The sequence below is a fragment of the Montipora foliosa genome, unplaced genomic scaffold, assembly GCF_036669935.1.
Source record: "Montipora foliosa isolate CH-2021 unplaced genomic scaffold, ASM3666993v2 scaffold_487, whole genome shotgun sequence".
Classification (NCBI taxonomy): domain Eukaryota; kingdom Metazoa; phylum Cnidaria; class Anthozoa; order Scleractinia; family Acroporidae; genus Montipora; species Montipora foliosa.
In genome coordinates, this window is record NW_027179797.1 from 1 (window position 1) to 12,500 (window position 12,500).

Below are 12,500 nucleotides of genomic sequence, written 5' to 3' on the forward strand. Positions count from 1 at the left end.
TCTTCGAAGTGTTGAAACTGGTCTGAACCACCTTAAATGTAGTTTTATGAACAGCGAAGTCGGGAAATAGAATTGCCACCCACAGGAAAATAGAAAATCGTAAACTTTAATGTACTTCATGTCGAAGGCTTTTAAACTTTTGACTCGTTTTTGATTGAATTTGAACACTTCTAATGGAATTCTTTTGCTTGTACGTTTTGTTTTCCCGTTTCAGACCACGTGATTTTCCCAAGGAGATTTTAACTTTCGTTTTTTCATAAATTATCCATACATATGCACGTGCATAAGACAACATTTGAAAGAAACTTTTCCCTGGAGTAACATCACCTGGTCTGAAATGCGAAAACAAAATGTACAAGCAAAAGAGGTCCATTGGTGTTTTTGTAAGCAATCTTCCTGGAATGGTGCTTACGGGCTTTTTGAGGTTCATGCCTTCTCAACACTGTACAATTGGCCAACGTTATTTTCGATAATATTTTATCTCGAATTCTAGTTGAAGTTCAGTGAATTAAATTAAATTAAGCTGTTTGGTCGAGTGTTCTCTGAAAGCTTCGCGATGCCGCCGAGTCATGCGACAAAACACGTCACTACCAATCTTGACATGAATTTTTATTTATTTTTCTTTATAGTAAATAAGGTGATCAAGACGCAACAAAAGAACCATCTTTCTGCAGAGATTGTGACTAAAAGCCGACAGAAGAGGCAGACATACCTAAACAAAACAATACAGGTATCTAAAACATGATGAGTAAAACTGATTACAACCTTGACGAGATAGATGCTGCTAGGTCTTTTTCCGTAGGCACAAATATTTTACTGTCATAATCTTTTGAAAATTTTTTTCTTGTTTTTAAATTTGCTCTTATAATGGTGTAGTGAATGACTCCACATATCTGCTTCATGGAAACTTGGTAAAACCTACTGGATTTGCAACCTACAGTTGTAGCTTCCAGGTTTTTCTCCTCTTCCTATCACACAGGGTCGGAAAGTGAAAGAACGTGGAAACCATGCAGGCTGAACCCATCATCGGCCCAACGATCTCTTCTTTTAACTGACGATTATCGTCAATTCCTAATTTGCTTTGAATTTACTGTTATCGTCAATTTAGGACCCTGTGTCCCAGTTCTTGTGGTAACAGAGGAAAATAAGGAAAGTAAAAATCATATAATCTGTGAATTGGATTTGAACCCGGAGTTTCTACTCCATAGGAATGTACTGCTTCTTTCCGCTTCACCACTGAAGATCAAGGCACCGCGCATCCAAAAAAAAAGGGTTTATTTAAGTCTCTCATAGAGTATCGCTGCTGAATAGTGATTAGGCCTTAGCTAGATTAGTTAGGCCTGAGCTTTGATTAAACTTTTTTTAGCCTTGTCGGGAAGTTTGGTAACCGACCTTGTTGCCGAGCGGTAATGGTGCCGTGGTGGTGGTCAAGTGGTAAGGTGACTGGTCAACATTAGGGCCGATTTACACGGTACGATTTTTGTCGCATGCAACAACGGCTTACGACAGGCCCACGACATGATTTACGATTGTTGTGTACGTTAGAAAAAATGTCGTAGCATTTAAAACATGTTTTAAAACGCTGCGACAATCGTAAGTCATGTCGTAGGCCTGTCGTGAGCTTGCCGCATGCGACAAAATCGTACCGTGTTATTAGGGCCGATTTACACGGTACGATTTTTTGTCGCATGCGACAAGCTCACTACAGGCCTACGACATGAACTTAAAACATGTTTTAAAATGCTACGACATTTTTCTGACGTGCACAACAATCGTAACTCATGTCGTGGGCCTGTCGTAAGCAGTTGTCACATGCGACAAAAATCTTACCGTGTAAATCGGCCCTTTTTAGGGAGCTTTAGCAACGACAACGGCGACGGCAACGCGAACGTCACAAATTTGCATATTTAAGGACAAAAACAATAGCTTTGCACGCTCTGCACGTGCGTTTTTCATTTTTGTCCATTTCTTTGCTGTCGTCAGCAAAACAACAACGTGAAATAGCCAAATTTGAGGTTTTATGAAAAACGTCAGCACTTGAGGATTAAATTTGCATTTTCTCCCCTAAATTAAGCGTTACTCGTATCGGTTTCATTATTGAGGGACTACCACACCATTGCAGGCACGGCGAAGCCGCCAATTTCAAGCAAAAAAATAAAACTTTTAAAACGGTTTTTACGGTTGATCCACGTTTATTTTTTTGATATCTCGCCGAGAATGCTAAAAGTAGCATTTCCGAGCTTCAAGATTTCAAAATTTTCTGGCGGAAACCCCCTACAAGTTGGCGTCTCCGGCGCTTGCTTTTTTAGCTCCCCCAATACAAAATACGTTCCGCCGTCCCTGCATTGTCATGCCAAAAAGCTTGGAATAATCGCGAAGTGATTACGCACTCGTTGCCGTTCCAGTCGTCGTTGCTAAAGCTCCCTATTCCTAGATGTAGGTAAGGTTCGACTCCTGTGTCCATGCCTTTGGGTTTACTTTTAAAATATATATGACCATTTCCCATAATCCATATCAAGCATTAAGTCTTCTAAATTAACGATAATAGTAAATTCAGAGCAAATTAAGAATTAACGATAATCGTTAATCGTTAATTCAGGATTAAAGAATGGGCTGCATCCGGCCAACTTTAAGCAATAGAGCTCTTTTATAGTGGCGGCCAAATAAAATATTTTTTTGTTTTAATGCTAATAAGCCTTTCTAGCCTCGTTACGACCGGCAAATTTCAAAAGAATTTCTGTTTCAAAATGAGGGCATAAAGAATGTAAAAGTGGTCTATTTGATCGCCACACAGAAATTGGTAACAACAAACACCTTATTCCAAAATGGCCGCCCTTTTTAGTATTCAAAAGAATATTTAACCTTGAACGAGGCCATAAGGGTCAATTTGCATGGAAACAATGGAATACTAAAATTGCGGCCATTTTGGAATAAGGCGTATGATTCTCGGGGTGGGATTTGTGGAGAGTGGCGGGGGTGGGTAAGATGCTTGATGTGAGGATGCTTGCGTCCAGTAAATGTTGAATGAGTAAGTGCTCAAACGGATTCAAACTCAACAAAGTTTTCAGCAAACGGGGCATATGCAGGTTGTAGAAATTGCCGAAGCCGTCCAGCCTATATGCATTTACAGTCAGTAGTAATAAGCGCAGCACCTGCAGTGCCAAACATTAATTAGAGACCATAAGCAACGCCAACGAAAAAGTCGTCTCGAAATATCTCTCATCTTTTAATAAGACAAACGTTGGTTATGAAATTGGAACGAACATTTATCCCTACAAACGTGTTTTCTTTCTCTACCTTGGCCATTTGTAGTTCTGCAAGAAAGATCTCACGTTTTGTTCGCAGGGGGCTGTGAACAAGTTTTGGGAGTTTTCATTGCCCGTTTTGTTGTTCTCTATTTAGTAATTATAAAACGCTGCGGTGCTAAGTTGAGTAAAGACGCTTTGTAAAAACACTCAATTGATAAAACTCTTTCGAAAGTATCGAAACTCGTCACTTTTAGGACGATCACAAGTATTACAGTTCACTCTTTTATCAAGACGTGGGACACCTATGGACAGACCTCAGAAAAAGAGCTGGAAGCGTTCGAGATGATCATCTTTCGTCAAACAATCGTGCAATTGGGGTGGTCAAACTGCCTTTCAAGTTTCCATTCTACGGTCACTATGTGACAAATGCAACTCTTACCACTGGAGGTAAGATATTACGTGTAGTAAAGCCATGTATGAAAACCTTCCTGTCTGCATTGAACAATTGCAACTGCAAAAGTTTATGTATGTACAGATTTATACCAGTACCTTCTTATCAAGAAATGTCACTTTCAAAAGCCAATTAACGCTAATCCCAGATTAAAAATTAACCAAGGAGTTTATTTCTTTACTCCCAAATGCTGTTTAACGCTGATATACGGCAAAACTTTACATTAGAAGAAGTCAATCTTGAAAAACAAGAATAAGCAAAAGAAACTTTCACCAAAAGTTGAAAACATGAAACAAAAGCTTACGCCAATCCTGGATTAAGTTAATAGGATTTCGAACAACCGGGCCCTGGGCTATAATAACCGAGCTAGCCGCGGCAAATTTTTTACACGATTTGAGATGAGATTTGTTTCTGCAGGTTTTATTAATCTGGGTATATCAAAAAGCCGTCAAGTGGCAAAGTTTCAGTATGTTGCCCCACTGATGGCACACTTTAACCCTTCACTTAACATCACAAGCACAGTTCATCATTTTACCGACGGTAAGAGAAAAAGCAATGTTTGCATTTGAGTTTACTACACATAGTGCCTAGCAAAAAAATCACGCGCATCTTTTACAACAGATGTGAAGTATAAACAAAATCGACCAAATCGTGTCTTGTATGCGTGTTAGCGTAGGTGTTTGCCCGTGCTTGAACAAGTTGCATGACTGTTTCGAATTCTGACTGGTTCATTCCGATTTTGCATCGAAGCTTTTGCCAGGAAGTAGGTCACTATCATCAATTATTTTGGTATTGATTTTGTGGCTCTCGATCACAAATAGCCCTGATAGCAGCAATAGCAGGGAGGGGAGGTCATATCTCATGCCAAATTCGTCTTCTCGTGACACGTCATAAGTTACGGTCGCTTTTTCTTTCCATTCTGCCTAACGCCAAGTACGAGGGCTACAAATCGACTGGAAAAAATAAAGTGGCGTAATATACATTACGGCACAATAAAACGAGGTTATTGAGATATTTTTATATCTGATCTTTGCAAGAAGCATCAAAAACAGACTTTCGTTCATTAGTGGGCCGCCGAACTGCCCGAACATTGCCCGATGAATGAATTGGCGAATCATGACGCGCTTACTATCTGAGACGAAACAAACACGTTTCGTCACCAATCTTTCATCGCAAAACAATAGGCCATTTTACAGTTGTCTGCTCAGCGACCTAGCCTATGAATGGTTGCGAGGCTGCCGGTGACCTTGCATTGATACAGCCCCCGCTGCTTTTATCATGTAAATTGTGTTGTTGTAATTCTAATTAGTTTATATTAATATTACAAAAGCATGAAGGTTTGTATCAAAACAGAGTAAACCGGCAGCCTCACTTCCATTCTTAGGCTAGGTAACTTAGCTACAACTGTAAAATGGTTTATTAGCAACATTTTTAACGCAATAAAAAAGACTTCAAAAAATGATGTTTGCCCTATTTTAACTTGATTGAGATCAAAAATCCGGCCCAAGGGAGTCGACTGATGCGAATGGCTTTGATTTTATAATGTCCAGTCCTCACTTCACCATGCAATAATTATGGTTTGCACGGGATAGCAAAAAAGAAAAGTACCAAGATAGTCAAAAGCACGTGCCAGCACGTGCGACCACGTGTAGAGGCAGAGGGCATGTTTTTGCAGATAAAATTGCACTCTTTGGCTGCGTTGCAGTTATCTTTGTCATTTTTGACCGGTAATAGTATAAAGAAAGAATAGTACTGATGATCTCTTTGTTTGTTGCAACTTAGGGAATGAATTCATTATTCAGTGGTCAAACGTAATCCTTGATAACGATCCTGAAGGTAAGGAATTCTTCATTTTCAGTCAGCATGGATAGTGATATTTACTGCACAATTAAATTTCTTTTTTCTTTATTCGTCAAAATTTATTCTCTTTTCAGCGGGCAGCTTTACGTTTCAATGTGTGTTGAACAAGACTGGTGAAATTAAGTTTATCTATCACAAGATCCCGTTTCCAGTGCACAACATTTCAGTTGAAGGTCATCCAGTTGCCATTGGCATTTCGGATGCTTATTACGTCGACACGCTCAAACACTACTACGGCATTTGTAAGTAGAGCGGCAAATAACGCGAGTTGAGTCAATTAAAGACGAAGCAATCGAACGGAAAAACGATAATAGCCTCCTTTGAACGACAGAGGAACAAATGTCTCAGGCAACAAGAACAGCTAAAACAACTTTTGGGAGCAAAAGACATACCGTGAACGTGTCCGGAAACTAATGACAATTACCACTGCATTTTTGGGAGGCTATTGTAACTCTCGTTGAGCTTCATTTATTCAGTGAAAGCTTTACTGTAAATTTGCAAGATCAGTATTATCACTTTGATTCATTTCTATCTTTTTTGCAGGGCAATTATTTCGCACATTCTATACTTACGACGCGGTGCACATCAACCAAAGCTGGATTATGAATAACGCTGCTGTCATATTTCGCCCAAAAGCCAGTAAGACAGACAAAAATATACTATTTCCAACCTTAGTTTACAAACTTACTATTCTATTAGTTTAATAACTCTTTTGGTTTAGAGAAGGTAACAGATGTAACCGTTTTCAATGTTATTAATTCGTTGAAATTATTTGCTGTTTCTTTGTTTAAAATTAAATCTTTCCATGCAGGTTGCATCACAGCAGGGACATGTGGAGAATGTGCTCAGAGAAGAGAATCCACTGAATTTAATTGCACATGGTGCCAAAAGATTAACAGGTTATTGATAATTCAATTTTTTCCGGTAATTCTGCTTATGAGCCTGTTATGCGCCGATCAACTCGAAAATTCAACATCCCCTGGGAATTTGAACTTTTGAAGATTGGATTGTTCAAATTCCCGCCCCATCGGGCCAAAATGGTGTTCAAATGCCCTACCCTATCGTGGGTTTGTCTGTCATACCCTACTAAAGAACAATCGTCGGCTCCTGTCGTCTTTAATAAAGACATTTTTTGTAAGCCAATCGTTCACAAATGCTATATGTCTTCCTTTAAACTCTTTCATCTCGTCCAAACACGTGTTTTATAGCTATTAGCGACTTCGGCGCCCGAAAAAAAAAGCATTTGAAACCTGACACTTCCGGTTCAGTTTTCCCCACCCCACGCAGGCAAAGGTCCACACCTTTAGTTGTCCTGCTAGACACATATTCCAGCACTGCGGGGAGGTAGAGCGCAAACAGAGTCGGCTACCCCGCAATCTCGTACCCAGAGTCCTCGGGCTTTTTGGCCAGCGGGTGAGCGCCCGGAGAGACTCTGGGATAATCGACTCCATTTTCCCAGAAAACGTGGGTTCCGGTCTTATGACGTATGTTTGAGTTTAACCGGAAACAGACTAAGAGAAAACCGTAAACAGTAGAAATGGCGGGTTGAAAGTGTTCGAGAAACAAGAATTTTAGCCTTACACACAAAGAAAGTGGAGAAATGATCATTGGCTTGCTGTAAGAGCAAGTGAAGATGAAACCTCTGACGCTTTCGGAAAGTGTATTTTTAGTGTTTCAGCGTACATTCCATCGTTCAGAATGCCATCGTGCAAGCCGGCACGATCGACAAATTTTTGTGGAAACGACACAAATGTCCTCTTCTACTACGATTTGATGTTTCCGTAATTCTGAATGGCTTCGACAAGACCTTATTCCACGGATTTCTCCTCAAAGAGACTGATATAATGTTTTCCCACGGTACTTTTGCAACAGCAACAGTAATCACTTTTGAGCAGCGTGGGAAAATTCCCGTACATTATAAGACATAATTCAAACCTCGTGGTTTTTTATTTCTGTGATTTATGTATTTCTGAGGTAGAAAAACACAAACAGCACTGAAACTTGTTTTAGATTTTGAATCTCCCTTCAAATTCTGGGGCTTCCGAATTACTTACCGACTTCCTGTCGGACTGCCATTGTTACGCAAGCGGCCAATCAAAAATATAGTTCAAGTCGATTATCCCAGAGTCTCTACGGGCGCTCACCCGCTTACCAAGAAGCCCGAGGACTCTGGGTACGAGATTGGCTACCCCGTTCTTAAATGCACCCGTATAGTCAAGGGTTCAAAGTGTTTACTAGTAATGCACCGATCAAATCGAAACTTCAACACCCCCCCCCCCCCCCCCGGAAAACACCGGCCTTACGACAATCTTCTGTGCCCGGGGAGTGGGGAATTTGCATCCGAAGCCGACCAGATGATGGCCTCTTCAACCTTGCCAGGCTGCGTGCTACGTCAAAGACAACAGTGATCTGCGTGATGGGGCTGCTTTATGCAGACGACTCAGCTCTGGTAGCTACAAGCCAGCAGGACATACAGGAGATTACCGATCTGTTCGTTGAGGCTGCAACTTGCTTTGGACTGCGAATAAATGCAACCAAAACTGAGCTCCTTTACCAACCGCCACCACTGCAGCAAGAGCACGAGCAACCTCTGGTGGAAGTAAATGGAGAGGCTTTGAAGAATACTGACGCTAAGATCAAAGTCTACAACACTGCAGTGCTACCATCACTTCGATATTCCACCGAAACTTTGATCCTCTACCCTAGGCACATCAAGCAGCTGACCCGAGTCCAACTCCGTCATCTACGGCAGATCATGAATATCAAATGGAAAGACAGAATTCCAGACGTGACGGTCCAGCAGCGAGGAGCTGCGAGTGTGGAAGCCTTGATTGTATGACTGATGATCGCCTGCCCAAGCAAGTTATTCCCCATTCGCTCTGACGAAGGGCTAACGCTCGAAACGTCAGCTTTTAGAATCTCTGTACGGTGGCCAATTTACATTATCAACTCCGTTGATAAAACCAAATTTTTGTATACTACTTCCCCACCGACGCAGCACCACAGTTTCTTTAGAAACTACCCCTTCATCCCCAAGCAAGTGTTTGACAGTACGTCTAGTGGGTGGCAAGCGGAAGCGTGGTGGTCAGAAACTGTGGTTTAAGGATGTGCTGAGAGTTGAAGAGAAGCGAGCAGCCGACTATCTGTCTGCTCATGCTCGGTGCGACTCAGTTCCTAGTGCCAGTAACTTCAGCAGTGAGAAATGTAAAAGGTTATGTAGATCAGAGCCGGTCTGGCAGCTCACCTACGAGCATGCAAGAACAAACCAACATGACTTACTCACAATGTCTCCTCTATTGTGTCTACATCGAAAGATAACGATGATGATGATGATGTTTCAGACAGGGTTCTCCTTTTCCCTGTATTTTTAAAGCCGTACGCTTTGGGCGTATATCCTCCCTGAAAGCGGCATTTTACCTAACCTGCGTTTTCTTTTGAGAGGAATTGTGTTCTTGCGGAAATTTTTTTTGTGTTTTCTCTCCACCTCTGAATATTCTGACTCCGCCCCTGCAAAAGTGTAACCCTTCAAATGAAAGTTACTGGATAGTACTTTCGTGTGGTGTTGTTTATTATGCCATGGAAAGTGGTGTTTTCCTTTCAGTGGTGGTGTTCTTTAATGCCTCACAAGTTGCGAGTTTCCTACTTAGTGCCCAGTCTCTCTCTTGACCCCTTGATGACTGTACTGCCTTATGAGATATTTTTTACTTGTCATCTTTTCTTCTTTAATTAATTCTAACTTGTGTTTCTCTTTTCTTTGTTTTCAAAGATGTTCAGATGGATTTGACCGTCACCGGCCAGAATGGCTTTCCTCGGGTTGCATTTCATCAGTAACATATCAAGTAATTTTTTAAACTTTTTGTTGTGATGGAAAGAACAGTGAAAAGTTCACACCAACACGCATATCTGTCTGAGATTGCGACAAGAAGGATTTTTGTTACACTGCAAAGTAGTTGTCTTTATAGGGTGCAAAGTGCCAAGTGCAATTATTATTATTTTTTTGCATTTCATTATTTTTTTAAACAAATGCAAATGAAATTATGCTCGGAAATGAACGCAATAGGCCATTTCCGAGTTCATGTCTGCCTCCTCTTCAAAGCGAGTCTAAGTGCGAGTCTAAGTTTTTCTTACGAAAACAGGCCTTTTTTGATATATTAAAATTCACCTTGATAGTGAGGCAGTGAGGACAAAGACAAAGGAAAGTGGATGACATGTGAATATTTTTCACATTTATTCCAAAGTGTTTCTATTGTTTTTGTCCTCTTCCTCACTGTCAAGCTGAATATTTGATATTTCGAAAATGGCTTATTAGTTTTCATTCATATGTAAAGTAGAACTGATTACCATCACAAAACCTTCGCACTTAGACTCGCTTTGAAGAGGAGGCAGACATGCAACATCCAACACGAAGTGTCTCATTCAGAGTCTCAGCATTTGCTATCTATTTCCAACAATAAGATAAAGGTAAACCTTAGCGTTATTTTTGGGTCAGGGTAAATGCAGCAGTTTACTCTTAATTGAGGAGCAGCATTTAGAGACACTTTTTGACGTTGATTTTTCTGTATTCCGAGACACGAGTGACGTTGAAGTTGGGAAGAATGACAAGGGGACACTTCGTGACGCTTATTGAAATCCTCGTGTATCTAATCACGTGCTTTTCTGGACATATCTGGCCTGGAAAAGGCAAAAGATTGACTAGAGAGGAATGGATTGGCTGGATTTCTACCGGACCCTTTGATCTATTATCTTTTCCTTGTATTTGAAGGTGGAAAGGTGTTTCAGCCAAGGAAGCCAGATAGTGAGTGAAGGAAAGCAAGACCTGGAGCCATGGATGATAGCTGTTATCTGCGCAGGCGCAGTGCTCCTGTTTGCTTGTATAGCGTGGCTGGTGTATGCCTTTACTCATCCCAATTCTAGATCCGGATTGTGCCTTATTCAGGTCTGTAAATAGAGCTCCTGTCTGCGTTTCTGTCGGAAACGTATACAAAGGAGCCTACAACTCCAATACTTGGGATTTTCACAAATGAAGCTATTTTTAGACGAGTGTTCTTTTTAATAAGAATCGACCATTGCTGAATTCTCACAGCTGGACTGGATCTAGCATGAAATGGAGGCCAATGCGGGCAAATTAATTTGCATTTGAAAAAATTTGCCCGCCTTAGCCTCCATTTCATGCTAGATCCAGTCCAGCCTTGAGAATTCGAAAATGGTCTATAAACCAGTGCGGATAAAATCAAGCATATATTAAAAATACAAAAGATTTTGAAAGCAAATCTCTGCAAACAATTTCCATAACAAAAGATGCTTGTTTTTATCCCGACGCGCGCACATATTTTTTTGGAACTCTGAACTGGCTTATTGGCTTGCACGAGAGATCATTCTCAATCCCATAGGTAAAAGACCTAATCGGCTAACTCAATGTTGTACCCAATTCAAATCTTCCGGGATTAAGATTCTTTGTTTATTGTATTTGCATGATAATGTAGCATTCATATTTAAATGATATGGAAATACCTGGAACAAAACGTTTTATTCCCAAAGGGTTTGAATTGGGTACAACATTGAGTTAGCCGATTAGGTCTATAACCTCTCATGCAAGACTGGTGAGTAGCTGAAAAGGTCTGCTTTCGCGAGAAAATTTGTCTAAAAAAAAAGGGCAGTCTTCCACAAATGCAATAAACCCGTACGCTCCTAATCACGGGCTCCTGTATGTGTACGATCTCTTGTAGCGTCTCTACTTTCTCGATCGCTTTGCGTATTCCCCACATGAATAACACCAGTATATAATTCGAAATCTCTTCTACCCCCAAAAATTTGCATAGGCATTGTTTTCGATTTCTCTTGGGACATCTTCATGTCCCAGGAGAAATTGCAAACAATGATTATGCTTTTTGTAAAAGAGTTGTATTATGGGATTTGTGCAGGTTGTAAATATATTAAAACTTTGGAGCACCTGCGTGGAGCCACGCCTGAAGACACGCGCGGCAAACACTTAACATTTCCTCGCGTGCAACAGTTAAGTTATGCAAACTGAACCTGAAAATTGGCCACTGTACAGCTGTGAGCAGAGTCACTCAGCAGTAAGTCTGCAACATTTGGTAATGGCTGTAAACAACAGACAGCAGTGGACAAGATTGACTGTTATAGTCTTTGCTCAGAATAGGGAGAACATCTGCTTACAAACACTCTCTTTGGTCCGTCGAATGGACCAACCATTCACTGAAACAAATAACCCTCTCTTCCGGCAGCCAATAAGTCATTGGTTGGTACATTTAACAAGAAAAGGTGACGAAAGTAGAGAGAATCGCAAGGAGAAGTGTAGATGAACTTAACTTTGTTTTAAGACCTTTTAAATATCCGTTGTGTGGACTTTAGGCCTTACAACAAACATTCCCGACATTAAACCAACATAATTGCGCTAAGTGGGGCAGCGCAATTCTCCTTTTAGCAGAAAAGGTGACCCTTCAATTTCGCTTTTATTTATTAGCCGGGTCATAGAGTACAAGACTATACAATCGCGCCCATACAGTGTAATTCACTGACTAAAGATGAATTTTTCTCTCTTTAATTTATCACAGCACGGCAGAAAGAACTCAGAAAACTACGACGACATTGGTCCGACAAACTCCTCGGTGTTTAATAAAGTTCTCACTTGACAAACCCAAACTATCTGGTATTTTTGTAAAGTTATTACCGATTACCCATAATTCTAATTTTGTCGTGTTGTTTGGTAACCGACCTTTTTGCACAGTTAATTACGTTTCTTTGTGAATGATTATTCACGTTTCAACGAGGTTAGGGAGAACAACATCACATATTGTTTCCGTAGCTAGTGCGGCCAAGTGGTTTGGCCAGGGACATTTAATACAAAGTTAAGTTATTCAGCTCGAGTCGTTTAACGTTAAATTCGTGACCCTCAAAATTACAATTCTCAGCGTCGTGCA

The 12,500-nt window shown here is 40.7% G+C and overlaps 1 protein-coding gene across 1 annotated transcript in view; it reads left to right on the forward strand.

Moving 5' to 3' along the window:
• Positions 1–629: 629 nt before the first annotated feature.
• Positions 630–12,500, forward strand: part of LOC137990056 (plexin domain-containing protein 1-like) — a gene marked incomplete at its 5' end in the record, with an annotated part of 12,754 nt that continues 883 nt past the window's right edge. Inside the window, 10 exons of the mRNA XM_068835596.1 lie at positions 630–730; positions 3,503–3,695; positions 4,117–4,239; positions 5,482–5,535; positions 5,634–5,801; positions 6,103–6,198; positions 6,371–6,458; positions 9,326–9,398; positions 10,322–10,495; positions 12,135–12,500. The exon at positions 12,135–12,500 is cut by the window's right edge and continues 883 nt beyond it. Coding sequence (XP_068691697.1) covers positions 630–730; positions 3,503–3,695; positions 4,117–4,239; positions 5,482–5,535; positions 5,634–5,801; positions 6,103–6,198; positions 6,371–6,458; positions 9,326–9,398; positions 10,322–10,495; positions 12,135–12,212 — 1,148 coding nt within the window. The remainder of the gene's footprint in view (positions 731–3,502; positions 3,696–4,116; positions 4,240–5,481; positions 5,536–5,633; positions 5,802–6,102; positions 6,199–6,370; positions 6,459–9,325; positions 9,399–10,321; positions 10,496–12,134) is intronic.